The 20,617-nt window shown below is 43.2% G+C and overlaps 1 protein-coding gene across 1 annotated transcript in view; it reads right to left on the minus strand.

Moving 5' to 3' along the window:
- Positions 1–20,617, minus strand: part of DNAH3 (dynein axonemal heavy chain 3) — a 614,138-nt gene that overhangs the window by 399,817 nt on the left and 193,704 nt on the right. The window contains exons 13-14 of the mRNA XM_086940811.1: positions 5,730–5,908; positions 2,448–2,632 (exon numbers count right to left, since the gene is read on the minus strand). Of these exons, the coding sequence (XP_086796937.1) occupies positions 2,448–2,632; positions 5,730–5,908 (364 nt within the window). The remainder of the gene's footprint in view (positions 1–2,447; positions 2,633–5,729; positions 5,909–20,617) is intronic.

The following is a 20,617-nucleotide window of genomic DNA, read 5'->3' on the forward strand; positions in this document are numbered from 1 at the left end:
TGGTGTTGTAGGATGATCCTTGGTTGTGTAGAGCTTTGTTTGCGTGTGTTAAGATCTTGAACTGGCATCTCTTCTTGAAGTTTCTGAGATGAGGAGTGCTACGAGTTCTTTTGGGGCAGTCCAGGATGAGTCTGGAACACGGTATTCTGTAGGGTCTGGGGTCATATTAAGAGTTGGGTCGGGATTCCAGCATAGAGGACGTTGCTGATGATGAGGGCCTGCATGAAGGTGTTCCTGGTGTTGATTGGGATCCATCTGAAGATTCTATGAAGCATGCAGAGGGTACGGAAGCAGGAGGAGGTGCCTTTATTAAATTGTTGTGTCATGGTCAGTTGGCTTTCAAGGATGATGCCAAGGTTGCATGCCTGATCTGTTGGTGTGGGGGTGGGTCCAGGTTCTGCTGGCCACCAGCTGTTGTCCAATGCAAAAGTGTTATTCCAGAAGATCAGAACTTCTGTTTTGTTGGAGTGGAGTTTGAGGCAGTAATCTTTCATCCATTTGGCTATGTGGGTCATGGCGTTGCGGAAGTTGGTTTTGGCTTTGGTAGGGTCCTTGGAGAGTGAGCGGATGAGTTGAGTGTCGTTGGCGTAGGAGATTATGTTGAGGCTATGGGATCTGACAACGTCTGCGAGGGGGGTCATCTAGATGTTGAATAGGGTTGGGTGCCACATGTGATGCTCTGTGTGGATACTGAGAGGAAAGAAGTGATCCACTTGAGGGTGTTTTGTTGTATTTCGGCATTGTGGAATCTGTCGATAAGTGTGAGGTGGGAGACTGTGTCAACTGCAGCTAATGGGTTGAGGAAAATAAGGGTTACTGTGATGTCTGTGGCAGCAATTAGTACAGTCTCAGTGCTGTAGTTGGCGTGTAATCCCGATTGTGAGCTGTAACATAGGTAGTTGAGTTCCAGGTGTTTAGTGAGCTGCTGGTTGATGACATTCTAGAGGCTTTTGGATGGATAGGGGAGCAGGGAGATCAGTCAGTAACATTTGAGGTCGCTGGGGTCTGCCAAGGGCTTCTTTAGATAGTGTCTGACCTTTGCATGTTTCCATCCGTCAAGAAAGGTGGCTGTGGAGATAGTGGTGTTGAGGATGCTGGTGAGCTCCATGCTGATTGGGTTGGCTCCGTGGTTGAAGAGATGATGGGGCAGGGGTCGGTGGGCAGCCCAGAGTGGATAAACATCATGCTGGTTGAAGTGGTCTGCGTGATGAGTGGAGATCAAGTGGTATGGTTCGGACGGTGTTTGCTGGTTGCTTAAGGCCAGAGATGGCGGGTTGGGGGTCAGAGTTGTAGATAGTGGCTATTTTGCTGTGGAAGTAGTATGAGAGGGTGTTTCAGGGTTCTTTGGGGGGCTGGATGGAGTTCTCTGTGATTGAGGGGTTGGCAAATTCATTGACGATTTTGAATAGTTCTTTCATGTTGTTGGCCTTGATGTCGATGTGGTGGGTGATGACTGCTCTCTTGGCTTCCTTGATGCGCCTGTGGTAGTCGATGAAGGCTGTTTTGTGGGTGGCTCAGTAGGAGGTGTCCTTGGAGTTGCTCCATCGTTTCACGAGTTGGTACCAGTTGCGCTTGGTTGTTCTAAGCTCTGAGGTGTACCAGCTGGCATGTTTTGGGGCTTTGTTGGGTTTAGCTGGTTTCATGGGGGCGACTCTGTCAGTGCATGTGTTGATCCAAACAGTAAAGTTCTGAACGGCCTACCGAGATCTGCTGAGGTTTCAGGTTGTGTGGTGCTGAGGGCCTGAGTCCATTGAGTCTCAGTAACTTTGCCCCAACTGCGGTGGTTGGTGTTGTGGTGCTTGGCGGTGGTGTGCTGAGCTCTGAGGGAGATAGTAAAGTGGACAATGGCGTGGTCGGTCCAGGTGGGTTCTGTAACATGGGTGCACTTAATTCTGTCACTGGAGGTAAAAATGGCGTAGAGTGTGTGTCCGTCCTTGCGCGTGAGTTCAGTGACTAGTTGGCTGAGACAGAAGTTGCTGAGGTTTTCGAGGAGGTAATTCCAGGAAGACAGCTTTGTGTTGAAGCCCATCAACATCAATTTACCAAAATTACCAGAAAACAGAAGTGAAGTCATGCATCTTTTGAACTAAAATTGAATCACATGTTTGGCCTTTTGTCCCACCGTTAACCCCTCAACTGCCTTGTATGTGATGATGATTAGCAATGTGTAGGGCAATGGGCATAAACTACAGAAAATCTATGAAGATCTAAGAATTCTGTTGATTTTATCTTCATACTGTTGCCATCATAAACCCTGGTACCAGGGAACAAAACCTGGCACCAGGGCATGGCCACAAGGGTGCCAAAGGGCAAAGCCAGGAGAAGCATTGGTTTCCTCTTGTTACACTCTATTGACACCCTTGAAAATACATTCTTAAGGCACTTAATTTAACTGGGAAGTATTCTTCCGTTTGGCCTTTCATAATACACTTGTCAGTTTGACTTACAATGCAGGTCAGCGTAGTCCATCAAAAATAGCAGCCGGCTTGCTGCTTCCGATATTTCATCCTTCAGCCTGTAAACTGTGACATCGCTGGCTTTAATCAGGTATTCAGTCAGCGCCACCAGTTCTTGGGTGTTTGCAGGTACTTCGATGGCTCTGGCTGCAATAGTGCTATATTTATTGCCAATGCTGGAATAAAGGAAATGTTTGGTGATTTTACATTATATTTATGCATTCGAAATTGTAGGAGACCATTTGCGGAACATACTTTTCCATCTTTCTTTTACAAATGAGAAGACAGTTCGCTCTGAAGACATTAGAACAAATTGGAAAAGGGATTTTCTGGAAATATAAATCATTTGAATGTGGTGATGGCCACAGAAGAAGGTGGCAACAGCACGAGAACAGCAACGCCCATTATGGTACACGATTTTCATCACTGTCACAACTCAACATTGTTGTCATGTATGCAACTCTGGAGCTCGCTCCAGCCACCCCTGTGGCTACTGCTGCTGTAGGGCTGTTCCTCTCTATACTCCATCCACAGAAATATACTAAAGTAGCAGGGAATTGAGGTAAAAGGCCAATGTAAAGGGGAGGTAGGGAGAAAGGGCAGAGAAAGCGAAGGCACTAGCTTGGCCACTGTTTGAATGTGAAAAAGCAGACAGAGCCAGGAGGCGAGGCAAGGAGTGGAAATCAAAGGTACCTCTGGCAAAAATGCTCAAACCAGCACCCTACTGCAGAAGACCACAAGAAGAATGGTCCATGGTGCATTGGTTGGGTCATGGCAGCCCACCATTCTCTGAAAGCAGCCCCTTGGTCTGCACCCTACTGGGATAATACCAGAGTAGCAGAATGGTCAGGCCAGGTCTTGAGGGGATTCAAAGGTGCAGAATATGTTGTGAGACTGAGGAGACGGGGCAATGGCATGGGGGAGGTAGAAGAGGATTTTGCAAGGGGTTGTAAGGAGGGCCAGTGGGCTTGCATACAATCAAGAGCTTACACTGGCCTATTAAGCTCTGTAGTTGTGTTTGCTTTTAACCAAGCAACAGCTGCTGCACTGTAGGAACTGTTCCTATTATTTTCACATTGATACACCGCAGACCAAGGGACCACACATTTTCTGTGCAGTCAACAGAAAATTCTTTCAATGATCTTACAACAGCAATTTTCGATCAAAGGATGACAGTGTTAGGAATGTCCAACTTGATTTATACAGACGTAGATTTTAATCTTTCAATACCAGCCTTTGAGCTACAGGCTGGTATTGCAATATTTTCTGTTGCATGCCCCCATACTTGCAAACATACTCACAATCTATCAATCTTAATGCAACCAAAACATTGTATGCTTCCCTTATACACTGTTAGGGGAAACACATTGGATTAATTTACAATTCAATTGATGCTTTCTCCTCAAATTGTGTCAAAGGTCAATTGGTTTAAACTGTGTCAGCTTTGGAAGATACTCTAGGGCTTATTTAGAGTTTGGTAGACAGGGTACAAGTCCACCAAAATCATAGTTCCCTTCTTTAAAGGCAGGTGCACCTTCATGTTTTCACCAGAAGAGCCTCTGCCTGCTCTGCCGGTGGAAACCTTTAAACAATGGTCCCAGCTGACTTTGGACCATGGTCAATGGACATCGAACAATCAACTCTATTAAGAGAGGCATTCTAAAGACAGATTTTCCTGTTTGGGGGCCTCCAGGGAAAACTTGCTGGTCCCAAACAAGAAAAAGCAATAATGACATCCATTATCTGGTAAAAACTCCACCATTTCATGGCCATTATTTTTTTGATTTCCAAGAAAAAACTCATGCATTGAACATGGCACCCTTACAGCATAGCTTCGGTATTGCTCCAGTAGTGCAGGGTCCTCTGAAGGCACTGAGATCTCTATAAACCTGGTGGAGCTCTCTGAATATGGAGGTGGGGGCTGTAGTCTGCCATGTGAAGGTTGTACAACCTCTGGCTGACCTGGTGGTAGAGAGTACAGCAAGTCCTCTGTTATTTGTCAAAGACTCTCACACGGTTATAGTGGGTACCTCGATTATATCCAAGTTAGTTAATGAAAGTGCTTTCAATGGCTGGTTTCCAGAGAGAAAGATAACATGATTACAGTGTTAATAAACGCTCCACAAGATCTCCCGCAAGCAGAATTCATTGGCTGCTTGTCAGGGCCAGGGTCAACTTTAAGATATTGCACCTTGTGTATGAATGCCTTTGAGGAGTAGACCAACTCTAACTTTGTCAAACAATTGTGTATTATGGACCACTCAAACAGGCACAATCTGCCTATCTCTTCCTCCTGACCATACCTTGAAGAAGGCAAATCGCAGATGAGTGAGCTTTTCTGGAGTGAACTTTAATTGCATAAACATAAAGAAGAGAATTTAATGTCTTTTCACAAAGCTTTGAAATCCTGGTTTATCTATTAACTAGTTCTTATCCGTTTCCTGGTTTTTAGAAGGATGCAATTTCTTTGTATAATCTTACGTCAACTGCTCAATGAGCAGCAATAATTAATTCCACCCAGCCTAAAAAAATATGACTTTATTTGACCATCATCAGGCAAGCCTGCAATCATATTCCTGTGTACTAACCCACAACTTAGGTCCCAGGATTCTGCCAAGGTCATCCGCGGCCTAGACAATATCTTGGTCAGACTTTCCATGCCAGCAGGCTACCACTCTTGTTTGCGGTCAGCAAAGATTTATGTCACTGTGACCATGATTGATATACACCTTATCATTGTGGAGCCTGGAGTAAGGGGGGTGGATAGGAAGAAAATGCTGGGACTGTGGCACTTGGGGACCACCTATCCTGCTCTTGAGAAATCTCAACCTGACTTTATTTGGATAATTAAAGTACACAATAGAAAGGTTGCTTGCCTCCGTGCTTTTCACACTTGCTGATCCTCTTTCTTTGGCTTATCAGACATGGCCTGCAGATTTTTAAATCTTGATGGCCCCACGTTTGCTAGCCAGTGGCTTTATAGTCAATGTCTTTGAGCTGGAGGCAGCAAAATCCATAATTTGAAGGGCATTTCAAAATGTCTGATTGGGCTTTCTGAGTATCCAGTACTGGGTAAGTAAGTAACAAAGCAAGAGTTTCCTTGAGCCAATGGTACAACACAGACAAAAGAAAAAGTGAATTGGTCACATTTCTGGTTGCTGGGCTGTGAGAGTAGAAAAACTAAAATCGTTATGAAATTTGGGGTGAGAACCTCTGTGATGCCAGAAAGATTAACTGTCTTTAAGCACATACTAATATTTAAAAAAATCACACCTGGTATTTAGTTCTCTGTTTTCATTTACTTCATACAAAATAAGTCTTTGCTTTAGGCTTTCAGCGCGAGCACAGAGGTCTTCGTTCAGCTGCAAAGCATCCAAGCAGAACATCGCAAGCGGGGCGGTGATGCGCATGGAGGCTATTTCTCCTTTCAGCTCATTCAATTCATTCAGCTTCTACAGGAATTCAAGTAGACACATGTTATGAAAGAAGCATATATGAGGGAAAATAAACAAACATCTCTACAATAACAGTTGTCACGTAATCATATGACAGCACAATAGTTGTTATGGTCAATCATATAAATTGAGGATTTTTTTAGGTGTAAATCATTTTTGGTTGAAAAACTGTGGTGCTAAATCAGGGATGGTAAAAATTGTATTATTAGGACCAGCATGCAGCCCACAGACAAATATGGCATGTAGGATCTAGTATATAGCCACATACATGCTTTCTTACCCTCACAAAGATGGTATGTAGAATCTAGTATAGAGCCACAGACATGCTTTTTTACCCTCAGAAAGTTGGTGTTTAGGATCCAACATAGAGCGACTAACATGTTCTCCTACTCTCACAAAGGTGGCACATAATATCCAGCATAAAGCCACAGACATTCTTGCTTGCCTTTTCAAAGAAGGTAAGATTCAGCACACAGCAACAGACATTCTTGCTTACCCTCACATAGACGTCATTGAAGATCCAACATAGAGCCACAGACTGTCATAGCTTCACATGGATGGTGTGTTGTATTCAGGATAAAGCTACAGACATACTCTCATACTGTCAAAAAGATTATATAAAAGATCCAGCATAGAGCTACAAATATTCTTGCTTAGCCTTTTGCCTCTAAAAGGAGGTACATGAGATCCAGGACGCAGCAACATACATTCTTGCTTATGTAGGAAATTGTGTTATTGGTTGACTTGGGTGTGAGCCCTGGTCAAGGCGCAACCTCAATGCTTGTCAGGGTGAAGCACAAGCCAACCCTAAATTAACCTGTGCTCAACTCTCTGGCATCTTGGCACAGAGCAGTCAGGCTTAACTTAGATGTAAGGTGTAAAGTATTTGTGCAACACTTCAAACAGAAATCATGCAAAAACAGCACACAAAGAGTATCCCACACCATGGTAATAAAAGAGAGTATTTTTTGATAAATAAAACAAGACCAACTCAACAAAACTCTAAACAGTAGAACCGGAAATATGCAATTTTAAAGATTTCTGTGAAAATAGCTCATAAAAGCACAAGTAGCCATCTGTAGTTACCGGGTCACGCCAGACCAGGGTAAAGTCGCAAGTTCAAGCTGAGTGCAGGCCCTCCACTAGGACCCACCTACGTCGACTGAACACATCACCTTAATCCTGGTGCACGGTCTGCACAGCATTGCTTTACAAGATGTTTGTTTATCCAGCATCGGTTCCGAGAAAGCTATGTGGCGAAGCTTGGCAGAATCTTGTGTAACTTTGTGCCAGTTCCGATGAGCCAGTAGCTGTGTGACAAGGCTTTACGGGGCTTCAAGTTGCTCGGCATCAATTTCGATGAGGCAGCAGCAGTGTGGCATGGCTTCACACCACTTTGTGTCGATTCTTATGAGGATCACAGCTGGGCTTGGCAGAAGCACCTTCAAACTCATTCCAAGGACCCAGGACTGGGGTGGCACCACATTGGAGGGCAGGGGAAACAGATGGCAGACTCCAGGTGCTGGGTTCAAGGTTGTTGGAAGCCTGTTATGTCCCTGAGGCTTCTGTTTAGGAGGCAAGCCAACTAGCCTCTGGGGTCCTGGGTTCAAAGATGCAGGTCCAGCCTTTCTCACCCAAACAAGAATACAGCAAGTAGCAAGTCAGCACAGTAGGGCAGCAAACCTTCAGAGCTGTAGGCTTTCAGAGCAGTAGTCCCCCAGAAGAGCGGAAGTTCTTTCAGCAGCACAGCAGTCCATTCTGGCAATGAAAGTGAGGCTGGACCCAGCTCCTTGCTCCCATCCTGCCAGCAATGGCCCATCCAGGCACATCTAAGCTCCCCATTGTGTGTGGCTGTCTATGAGGAATACACAAAGCTCAACTGTCAGCTACACCCTGTCATGTGACCCAGAGACAGGCACCAGGCACCAAATGGCTATAGCAGGAAAATTTAAAAATGGTATTTTCAAATGTAAAATCCAACTTCACCGCAAGTTGGGATTTTTCAATTCAGTTCCAGAGACACCAAACATGAACTGGGTACTTGTTCCCATTTAGAAATGACACATAAAATGTAATAAGGTAACTCCAATTTTATCTAATGGGAGAGGTAGGCCATACAGTAGAGAAAAACAAATGTAAGAGTTTTTCACTACGAGGATATATAAAACGTAAATGTACATGTCCTCCATTTTAAATACATTACGCCCTGCCATCTTGGATGTCCAGGGCCTACCCTAGGGGTGACCTAAATGGTAGTTTGAAATGCCACACACAAAGGTTGCAAACGCAGGACTGAAACATGTTTAAAGTACCACTTAAGTTGGTGGCACAATCAATGCTGCAGGCCCACTAGTAGCATTTAATTTACAGGGCCATAGGATAGTCTCATATGTAAGACAAGCTTTAATCTAACTCTGAATGCACATTAAGAAGTCATATGTTCCAAAGCAAGTTCTTCAGTCATTAATTTGTGGTTCATCGCTGTCTGACAGGTAAATCATCCACCGTCATGGGGGTGGTAGCAGTCATAGGTTTAATTTTAAAGAGCTATGTTATGTTATGTTAAGAGATTTTTTAAGCGCAACAGCTGCCCCAGCAAAGAGGCGTCCCGGCGCTACCAGATCAAGAGACAAAAAACAGAGGCTAGCCAGAAATGAGCAGGAGAAAACTATAGCGATGGAAACAGAAAGGTTTTATTGGCCTTCCGAAAGACCAACATGTTCTCCATGCCACGAATGTGGATCGGCAGGGAGTTCCACAGTTTGGCCCCCAAAACCCGAAAAGAGCGGCCACCCATGCGGCATAGTTTGATACGTTCACCAGATATTGGCCCAGCGAGCGCAAGCGGAACATACCAGGTCAACAAAGGGCGTAGTAAGGCCGGACTCTTTTTAAGAATCTTATCTTTTTTTTTTTTTTTTTATTGTTCCCCCGTAGGGACAAGTCATCAGAACATAAGTCAACGAAATCATACTAGACAGTTATATATATATAACTGATACAGACATTTTTAACAGATAACATTTCAATTCTCCAAATATTCTTGAATTGCACCCCAAATTAATATTCCCAATCGCCATGTTTTAACCCCCTTCAAAGAATACAGACTCCATTCCAACTCATAAGCATGATACAGCTTCGCTCTCCAATGTTCAAATACGGGAGGTTCTTCTTGTAGCCACTCGTAAGCGATACATAGACGAGCAATCGTCATTGCAACAAAAATCAAATATCTAAATCTAAATAACTCAGTACCCTGTTTTACATTTTCACTTATACCTAGAAGCATCATAGCTGGAGAAATCTTTACAGTGAGTTTTGTAATCATAGAAAGGAAGTTTTCAATGTGGATAAAAAAAATCCCGCAACTTACAGCATTCATAAAATATGTGAGTGCTATCTGCATTGTTAGCGCTACAACCAAAGCATTTGCCATCATATTGTGATCCCCACTTCCTCATACGCTCTGGTGTGTAGTATAATCGAAAGGTAGTTTTAAAAAATTGGGCTTTCAAATTAGCCGAAAGGAAAGCTTCCTTATACAAATCAATCGCATCTTCTATTAATAAAGAAGATTCCCCCAACCGATTCTGCCAATACACATTAAATTTCTGCAAGTCATCAGTTCTGTATTCCATTAATAAATTATACAAAAACCCTATTTTCTCGCCTCGGCGAATCGCCTCTACTACCAAAGTAGTCTCACCACTAACATGTCTTCTGTTAACAAAGTCTCTTAACTGAAGATATTTAAAAAAAGCCGATTTAGTTAGATGATACTTTAAAGTCAACCTTTCAAAAGTGACTACTGTTGCATCTAAATCAAACAAATCCCCTATTTGTGTTATCCCTCGATGTTTCCAATCCGACACCACCCGGTCATGAAAAACAGAAGGTAATATTTTATCTGCATTAAAAGGCGTGTAATACGATACTTTCCCGATATTAATCATTTTAGTTATCCTTCTCCATACCTTAAAGGCTGCTTCCAGTACCTTATACCGAGTTCTCTTGTAGTAATTACCCTCCAACTCTTTAAACGGGCTACGTCTGGTGTGTATTCCCAACATTAAGTAAAATATAGAGGGTGCTTCAGCCATATCCTCTACTGGTTCCCCCGTGAGCAACAAACGCAATCTTTACAAAACGCATACATAGTAATATAGCAAAAAGTCAGGGATTGCCCGACCCCCTCTCTCAACCGGGAGAGTGATCCATTTCATTGCCCTCCGAGGTTTCCCTGGAGACCATATAAATTTAGTGCATGCTGATTGTAGCTGTTAATATATTGGGATGGAATCTCCATAGGTATAGCTCTAAACATATAAAGAACTTTTGACAGAATACTCATCTTGATTACATTTCCTCTTCCTATAATTGATAGTTGCAATCGCCCCCACATGTCTAATGACTGCTGAATATGTCGAAACGTATTACTCCAGTTGGCCTCTACAATGTCTTTCATAGATGTTTTAATTATGATACCAAGATATGTAACTTCCTAAACCACTCTCGCATCGCAAAATCGCAGATTCTCAGTGCATAGAACTTGGGTCTTCCCAGAGTTTAGTTTGTAGCCGGATTTAGCTCCAAATGCTGAGGCCAGTTGCTCATTCTCTAATAATGCCTCTGCTGGTTTAGTCGTCACAACCGCCACATCATCCGCATACGCGAATACCATGTGCTCTATGTTTTGCGCAGCAAATGGCTTAATTGAGGGATTGTTAGATAATCTCTTCAAAAAGGGATTAATAAATAAGGCAAACAAAAGTGGCGAACAGGGACACCCTGTCTTGTCCCTCTAGTAATTTTAATAATATTAGATTTCCGTCCCATAGCAGCAATTCTTGCATTTGGAGCAATGTATAGTACCTGTATTGCAGTAAAAAAAGAATCACCAAACCCTGACCGCCGCATAACCTCCCATAAATATTGCCATTCTACACGGTCAAAAGCTTTCTCAGCGTCGAGTAATATTAAAGCTAGAGCACGCTTTTCGGCCTGAGCTATATCCAGCAGAGTAATACCTTTATTTATGTGCATCACAGCACCTCGGTTAGGAATGAATCCGTGTTGGACTAGAGAAACTATGGGAGTGATAACTTTTGAAATTCGGTTAGCCAATATCTTTGATATACTTTGCTATCGCAATTGAGTAAAGAAATTGGTCTATAAGATCCCGGAATTTCAGGGGGTTTGCCCTTTTTATTGAACACAACAATCATCGCCTCATCCCAGGACTTTGGGGCTTTACCCTGTTGTGCAGCTCTCACAGTATCAAGCATGATATATTTTAATTGATCAAAAAATAGTTTATACACCTCCCCTGGAATGTAATCGGGTCCGGCTGCCTTACCATTTGCTAAGCTTTTCACAGCAAGTTCTAATTCTTCCAAAGTAATTGGACTATCCAGCTATTCCTTTTCCGTATCCGACAGCTGTACAAACTCCCCTAGATCGAATCTATCATTGCTATCTATTTTGTGACCCGTATACAATTCCGTATAATATAGATGAAATATATCAAGAATCTTATCTGGGTCCTGTTGTAATTTACCCTGTTGATCTTGCATTGTAGTTATAGATCTAGAGGTTCATTGCATTTTTAATTTTAAGGCTAGTGACCTCCCTATCGCCTCGCCGTACTCATGTATATGTCGTTTATGTACCAAGTACTTTCTTGCATTATCTTGGCTCCATACCCCCGTTATCTTGCCTTGACATCTGGCTACCTTCTCCTCCGCGTCTGCTATGTTCCATTGATTGCCCGTTTTTTGAATTTCCTTTAGTAAATTCTCCTCCACAGTTTTTAATGCAGTGTATAAATCTTGCATTTCCCCCCTTATTTTCTTCTGTCTATAATTACAGTAATTCACCACTTCCCCCCTAAAGCACGCTTTGAATGTTTCCCAGACTATATCAATATTAGCCGTGCCCACATTAATATTAAAAAATGTGGTTATCCACTTTGACATTTTCAATTTAAACTCTTCATCAAGACATAATTTCCTATCAAAAGTGAACATTCTTGCTTCTGAAACTCTTGTGCAGTCCGGTATAGTTAAAACAAGGGGCGCATGATCTGAAGTTACTTTAGGAAATATTTCAACATGTGCTTGCGCCAACAACGATGGAGGAGAAAAAAAGTAATCTAAGCGAGCCATTTTTTAATGTGGGTACGAATAGTATGTATAGCCAGGTAACGCAGCTTTCAGATTACTCCATACATCTACCAAACCGTGATCATTTACCAAATTCTATAAAGCCCTAAACACCTTTGGTTTACAGCCAACATATTTCTCAGGTCCACTAGTGAGTTCTGTATTTTTTAAATTAATATTCATATCACCACATATTATCACCGGTTTTATCCAACTTGCTAATTCCATATTTAAATCTATTAAAGTTTCTGGTTCGTCTAGATTTGACCCATAAATTGAGCACAGCGTTAAATGAACAGATTTAATTTTTATCTCGGCTATAGCCCATCTGCCCCATTTGTCCGTTAAACTACGAATTAATGTGCACACTCGTGGTTTTGCTAAAATCATAACTCCCCTAATCATTGTGGTCTGTTGTGATGCACAAAGTAATGAATATCCCAGGTCTTCTGCGACTGAGCGATTGCCCCATGGAAGATGTGTCTCTTGGAGACATACAATGTCTGATTGAATATACCGAAGCTCAGAAGCTACCTTGTATCTTTTTTTCACATTATTAAGGCCGGACACATTTAGAGAACAAATTTTAATATTATACGCCATACAAAAATATATTGATCATGACCCAACATCCTAGGGTGCAAATCTTTCTAATAACCAAATATAAACTTATAATCATAATCTTAGCACAAAAATGTTCCTCCTTGATCTGTGTCTTGTCCCTCAATGGTTTTTTTTACCCCTTTTACCCCTTTTACTCCCACCATGTTCCCGTCCCCTTCACCACTCAGGTACCCTGGGTGCCCCTCTGCCCTCCCCCCTACTGCACCACCCTTTTACCGAGGCTTTAGGACTGATAGTCCTTGGATGTGGAGCCTCCCACACCTCCAGCCTACCCCCACAGGGATACCATTCTACAAATAATCATCTGTTTACTGATACACATGAGAAAACATGAGAAAACAACCTTTATTAAACCCAGAATACCCCTAGACAACTTTGAATTATAATACCATGCTGCATCCACCCATTCGACTCTGTTCCTTATAAGGCCTGTAAATATTCTTTTGCAGCTTTTACATTCGTAAAGTAACAAGAATTTTCCTTATAAATGACTCTGAGTTTAGCCGGGTTCATTATATAAGCTTGCGCACCTTTATTCTGGAACTCTGTGACTAACTGACGTAACTGCCATCTATTTTCCATGGTGTATTTGGAGAAGTCAGGTGTTGCAAAAAACTCAAAGCCCTCACCCTTTCTTTTCTTGTTGGGGCGTGTATTCATATATACATCCTCCCTAGCTAAAAAGCTATTGAAAGCTACCAAAATGGGCCGAGGCCTAGTCTCAGCCTCCCCAACCTGTAACCGAATATTGAATGGGAATCTATGTGCCCGCTCTATTTCTCTGTCCCAATCCCATTTGGTGATCTCCGGGAAGGCCTGTTGAAATAGCTGCACAATAAATCTTTGCGGATCTTGTCCCTCTTTTCCCTCTGGAATCTGCATAATTCTCAGATTATTGCGACGAGCACGATTTTCGAAATCAGCTAACTTCCACTGAACATCCTCTTTATTGGCACTCAACAGTTCTGTGGTGGTTTTCTGTTGTTCCAGCTGATCCTCAATATTGGAAACTCGTGTTTCAATTTCCACAACTCTCTCCCCGAAATCAGTTTGAGACTTCGCCAACCGCCTTATTGAATTCTGAAGCCTACGACAAGAATTTTGTATCCTCAGGCTCTCCTGCTCCGTTTTATCCATATGTGAGAGGATAGTTTGGTAGATAGTATGTAAAGTAATGTCATTCTCTCCAGTTGGTATATTACTGCCACTGTTTGTTACTAATAATACTTCACTATCTTCCCTCCTCTCATCCAATGATTGACCTCTCTCACGTATAGTAGCGGGGCTTACTTCTCCCAAATCAACAGAGTCCTCAGTTTCACCATCACTCTCATCTACCAAACTCATTTGCTTTGAGTACTGTGCTGTTAAGTCCTCACTAGATTAAATTGAGCCTTCAGACACTGAGTAAAAATCACCAAATTCGCCTTCTACTGCAGAGCGTCCTTCAGGCAAGGCTTGTGTTAACATTAAGTCAGGTGGTTGACTTTGTGACCCTATTCGTATTTTTTCACTGTTTCCCCCTTCGGCTCCATCTTCCTGAATCGTGGCAGTCATAGACTCTATTGCATTTTCATTTTCATTATCCAATACGTCATCAAATTTGCCGGTAACCCCTTTCACGGTTATCGAATTTTCATCAATTTCAGTGCTTTCAGTATTTTCTGTATTTTCAGGTGCTGTGTTTTCTCCCACATTAACAGCAGCAATTACTTTCAAATGTGTATCAGGCTGCGCGCTTGTTATATTTACACCAATTTTCACTTTTCGTTTCTCTTCTGCCGCGTTAAATATAGCAGGCATTGTAGCAACCTTAGTCTTACCCGCTTCATTTTTCTTTTCAGCAAGGCTCGTTGCTTTAGCGGATTTGTTCGCTTCCTCCACCTCGCCGCTGCCACCGGGGGTCTCCTGAGCCCGTCTCCCTCGCACCCCTTTGGGAGCCATTCTCCGAGCGTAATGCTTTCTGTTGGGAGCTCGAACTCCTCTCACAACGTTCCTCACGGCGTTCCTCAGGCTCTGCAAACCAGCCACAGCTGTGTTAGCCGCCTGTGAAAACCAGCTCCTGAGACGTGCCGAAATGGTGTAAGCTCCGACAAGAGCGCCAAACATCATTTGTGCAGACCTCGTTCCATGCACTACCGGCACATACAATAACAGCAGAAAAGCTGTGTTCTTTCTCTCTTCGAAACACTTTTTTCCGCACACCCGCCGAAAAAGTGGTTACTGTTTCCTCCGAGTAAATATTAACAAGTTTTTAGCGTGCAAGATCTTTCCCGTCCTCTCCGCTTTCTCCGTTCTCTCAATAGCTCCCTGCAGGCTGGCTGGAGAGGTCAGCCTACGCGTCCACTCGCGCGGGCGCCATCTTGCCTCCTTTTATCTATGAAGTTTGCATTCACCTTGCAAAAGGTGTCATTCATAATGGCCCTCATTTTCACACTAACAAAGTACCTCCCTGATTTGCTCTGATAGAGAGACTGAGATTGAGAGAGAAGAGAGAGGAGAGAGAGGAAGGACAGAGGAGAGAGCAAAGAGGAGAGCAGAGAGAGAGACAGTGTGTGTTTGTGCATGCACGCGTGTGTATATATACCACGAACGGGAAGGTGTAATTGGGAGTTGTTTGACAATTTCCCCTAAGGGAGCAAAAAGTCCAGGACTCTTCGAGCCCATAATGTTTTAGAAATGAATGCACAGAAGACTAAGTTGAAGCTGTACAAAGCTGCAGTTGGAATTTGCTGGAGATGGTTACATTCTACAGTGTTATCATTCAATAGAATGTCTACATTTGATTTAACTTTCTAAATGTTGAAATTATAATGTACCCTTGAAGTTGAAGTTGAAGTTAAAAACATTTATAGAGCGCGCTAACACCAGGCGGTTTCATGGCGCTATAATCAGATTTACGCAGAAAGGAGAAGGTGAAAAAGGGAACCAGTATAGTTATTGCGAGGGGAAAGCTAAAGAAAAGAGGTAAGTTTACAGAGCTTTCCGGAAGTCCATATAGTTAGTTATGGACTGGATAGAGCGAGGGAGGGAATTCCAGAAGGAGGGGGCAAGGGTAGAGAACCGGAGGCCACCGTGTTTTTTCCTCTTACAACGAGGGACTACCAAGAGGACTTGGGTCGAGGAGCGAAGGTTTCTTGTAGGGAGATAGGGCCGAATTTTTGAGATGACAAACCCTGGGCCGGTGCCTGCAAGAGCCATAAAGGTGAGGCAGCCCAATTTGAAAAGGGAACGTTGAGGGATGAGGAGCCAGTGGAGGTATTTGAGAAGAGGAGTGACACGATGATACTTAGGGAGCTGGTATATCAGGCGGGCAGCCGGGTTCTGAATGAGCTGGAGGCGCCGGAGCGGATGTGGTCTGAATCAGCGTTGTTACTACAACTTGGAAGAATAAACGATCTTTTATGTATAACTGCTTCAGAATCATCTCTAGCACAGCACCCCTCACCAAACTGCTGTAATAGTAGTTCTCCACCTGGTGACATACATAGCAATAAGTTTAGGAGGATATTTGTCCACTAACTTGTAGCGTTATCTGAAACAACTCCTTTATAAAGTAGAAATAGTTTTATGACCCTTTGGTACTCACCTGCACCAAAATGTAATAAAAAAGAGCTCAATTTATATGTTTTATATGTTGGAGGTGTGTGTGTCCATCACAACGGAGCATACATGCTGCCAACATAATTGTCTGCCCCCCTTATTTAATTGCGGGTAGACCTTAGGTTTGACTACAGTGGTGACAACTCCATCACACATAGCCAAACCTCTCCAATGGCCCAACAGAGTAAGGGCTGTCAGAGGAATGGCTACATGTCCACCCACCCAATCAGGATGGGCAGACATGTAGCCATTTTCTTTTACTGTCTGTAACGTTCGGCAAACTCAGGCAGCGAGGGATAATGTTCCCTTCAACACGGGAGGCAACTCCCAGAGCAAAGGAAGTATTATTTCTTTTATTTAAAAAAAAAAAAAGTTTTGTGATTTTCATTTCAAAATAAACAATACAAACTGTTTGGTGGTTTGTGTATCATGCTGACAGAACCCTGCACCAAACAGCAATATGTATTGAATAGAACCAATGTGACGCGGTTCCCACTAATGCTTTATAAATTACTGTCAGCTTGGTGGTCAATTAGGTCATTTAGAATTTTGGCGGGCAGTCCCTCCCACAGCAATTTACTCCATCCTCACTGCGAAACAAAAGGCTCTCCACCATAATGTAAATCATCCTTCTAAGACCTTTGTTTGGAGGAGCCTATGCGGCCTCACTCAGCTTTAGAGGGATGCAGTAATGGAAAGTAAAAATAAAACATCAGTTTCAATGAAAATTATTCACAACTTTCAGTAAGAAAAAATGGTTTTACCATTGAGTTAAGGAAGCTTTTTAGAAACACACAGTTAAATTCAGCAGATCTGCAAATTACTAATCCTCCTAAGTGAAGTAATTGCTTACCCAACAAGATCTTATTGTCAAATACTTCAGATCACAGCTATGTGGCTACTTTAATGGAGCAGCCATCAATTGGGCCAGAACCAAATTCAACTACAATTGCTAAGGCATATATTGGGCTTGTGTATTTATCAGGCTTCACTCCATCAACATTATTTGTCATTGGCTGCAAGAATGCTCTTATATTTCATTCTCCACTGCTAGAATTTGGTTGCATGAGGCTTGTGGCACTGCCTAGAACTATGACAATATTTCCTTGCACCAGCTCACAAATCCTACATCACTTGATTTCTTATAATGAATGGTTGTGGTATTATATGTACATCTGAATCCATTTGCCCCTTGTATTTGAGGCAGAATCACCACTTAGACAATTCTAGTTGATCTGCGCTTCAAGACATTTATGCGGCACTGTATTTTCTCTGAGATCATAGAAAGGTCACAGCTAGAGCTTCTACGAGTGGTTTCTAACCCATCAAGGAGGCTTTAATTTGTGAAGTACAGCTAATATCCATTCCAGACAGGCATCTTTCAAAAGTTATTGTTTGTTGTTCATGTACTTATTATTATTACAAATATTTATAGAGCGCATAGCTACCTGAAGGCATCCCAGCGCTAACTACAGCAACAGACTGGCAGGCTAGATGGTTTATGGGTAGGGTTATGAAAAGCCAAGTCTTGAGGAGCTCCCGGAAAGAAAAAGATTGGTAACTGAGCGAAGATGAAGAGGAAGAGTATTCCACAATTTAGCAACATTATAAGAAAACGAGCAGCCTCCAAATCTTACCCTTTTTATTCTAGGGACTTAAACTAGGCAGCGGTTGGTAGTCGATCGTAGGCATCAATTAGGACAATAAGAGAAGATGGGAGGATGGTTGATTGAAGGCTCATTCCCCAAAAAAGACTTGTGGGCTATGCACAGAGATTTGATTTTAATTATCTCCATGATTGGCAACCAATGTAAGGTATTCAATGCAGGCTTGGCAGATTGACTATTAGGGATTTTAAGCAGCATTTGAGCTGCGCAGTTCTGGAGGACTTCAAGTTACTTTGTGGTTGACAAAGGGGCCCCCAAGTAAAGAGCATTTCCGTAGTCCAGGTGGGAGAGAATTAAGGCCTGGACCATGAGTCTCCTTGCCAGGGTGGGAAGGAGAGGAAAAATTTTGCGGAGCATCCTGGGAATGCGATAGCAAGTAGCTGCCAGTATCACCACATGGTGGCCAGATTTGAGGGACTCATCCAGCCACATAACTAGGCTTTTTATCTTTGTTTTAGGGACAGGGCCAGGGCCCAGATAATTTGGCCATAGTAATCCATGGTCAGAGATGGAAGGGTTGCCCAGGAGCATGAGCTCCGTCTTCTCTCTATTGAGTTTAAGGCAGGAGGATTCCATCCAATAAGCCACTTTCTTTAAGCAGGAAGCCAAACAGGATGGAGAATTCTTGGAGTGATTCAGAGCAACAACTAGTTGAGTATCATTGGCATACGTGACTAAGTCAATACCATATGGAATAACAATCTCTGCAAGGGGTCTCATATATACATTAAATAATGTAGGGCTCAGATATGAGCCCTGAGGCACTCTGCAGCCAAGTGAGATGCTCTTGGGTGTATTACCTCCTTCAAAGACCTGGGAAGTTCAGCCTTCAAGAAGGACTGCAGTCAGGTGATAACCCCACCTGAGACTCCGACATTTCTAAGTCTGTTAATATGGATGTCATAGTTAACAGTATTGATGCGGAACTAGGATCGGGAAGGATAATTGCTGCTGTACTTTCTTGGTTAAGAACTTTCTTAGACTCTTCGACCACAGCAGGAGGAGCAGTTTCTGTACGATGTTGGGGTCAGAATCCAGTTTGGGTGGGTGTTGGAAATGACCCTTTTTGCAGGGTTATCCGCAAACTCTTGGCTTCTTCCTCCTATTTTTTCCTGACCTGCTGTTGTTGGGTTTTGGACTATGGGCACTTTACCACTGCTATTCAGTGCTAAAGTGCATATGCTCTCTGTGAAATTTGTATTATTAATTGGTGTTTCCATGATTGGCATATTTGATTTACTAGTCAGCCCCTAGTAAAGTGCACTGAGTGTGCCAGGGCCTGTACACTAAATGCTATTAGTGTGCCTGCAGCACTGATTGTGCCACCCACATGAGTAGCCCTGAAAAGGTAACTCAGACCTGCCACTGCAGAGTCTACTTGCAGTTTAAAACTGTCATGTAGACTTGGCAAATGCACCCACTTGCCAGGTCATAACTATCCCTTTTCTTTCATATCAGTCACCCCTAAGGTCGGCCCAAGTTACCCCTGTGGGCAGGGTGCAGTGTATTTTAAAGGTAGGACATGTACTGGTGTGTGTTTGATATGTCCTGGAAGTGAATTACAGTGCATTTAGTTTTTCACTATGGAAATGCTATCTGTCCCATAGGAAAGCACGGGAGTTAATTTATAACATCTTATAAATATATCTTCCCATTGGGACCAGATAGAAAAATAAAGTTTAGTATGCCTAATCTCAGAATCCAAAGATGCATCTTTTGGTAAAAGTGATTTTTACATTCTGTGTTTGAAAATTCCACTTTTAGAAAGTCAGTATTTTCCTGCTTAGCAATCCTGTGTGCCTCTGCTAGAATGTGTATTGACTATCTGGCTTTGTGGTGATAGGGGCCGGGGAGGAGCAGTGGCTCCAGAGAGTCTAGATGGGTCACAGATGGGCTGCATAGAATTGGGCTGCATTCAGAGTAGTGGGATGAGTTGCCACTAGCACCTGAATAGGCCAGGTCTGCATTTAAGAGTGCTGGGAGGAGTTTTCCTTTGCATCTGAATAGACCCTGCCTGCCTTGGACAATGCTGTTGCTGCCTCCTGCTGGGAAGCTGGGCCAGAGAGGACCAAACAGGTTTGGACTAAGCACAGACACTCTCTGCCTGAGAGGACAAAGGATTTGGGGCTATAAAAAGTGGGGCACAAACCCCTAAACTTTAGAACTCTTTTGGACCAAGAAGACAGCCAAAAAGAAAAGCTGGAGAAGCTGTCAGGAAGAACTACCACTTTGCTGAGTGCTTTGCTGTGTTAGCCTGCAGTGGCTGCTTCAGTTTTGGGCACTGAAAGGACTGGGCTGAACTTTCTACAACTTCTCTCTTTGAGTATCTCCAAGGGCTTGCGGTAGAGTTTGGACCCTGTTCAAGAAGTCTCAGGAACTGCAAAGACTTCAAGTTCTTCTTCCCTCAGCACTGGGGACTGTGTGTTTTGTGCTGCAACAGAAGAAAAAGCAACCTGCCGCCATCTAGGACGTCGCTGCTGACTCCGTATCCTAAAGGCACTGCAGAGGGCACCGCTGCAACGCAGCATCACAACCCTGGTCTCACCGGTGACACCTGCTTATGCTGCCACTGAGCCACTGCTTGCACCTCGAGCTGTGGGCACCTCACTCCGCACCGCCTCGCTTCACAATGCTGCCTTGGTAGACCTGAC

The sequence above is a fragment of the Lissotriton vulgaris genome, chromosome 10, assembly GCF_964263255.1.
Source record: "Lissotriton vulgaris chromosome 10, aLisVul1.2, whole genome shotgun sequence".
NCBI classification, from domain to species: domain Eukaryota; kingdom Metazoa; phylum Chordata; class Amphibia; order Caudata; family Salamandridae; genus Lissotriton; species Lissotriton vulgaris.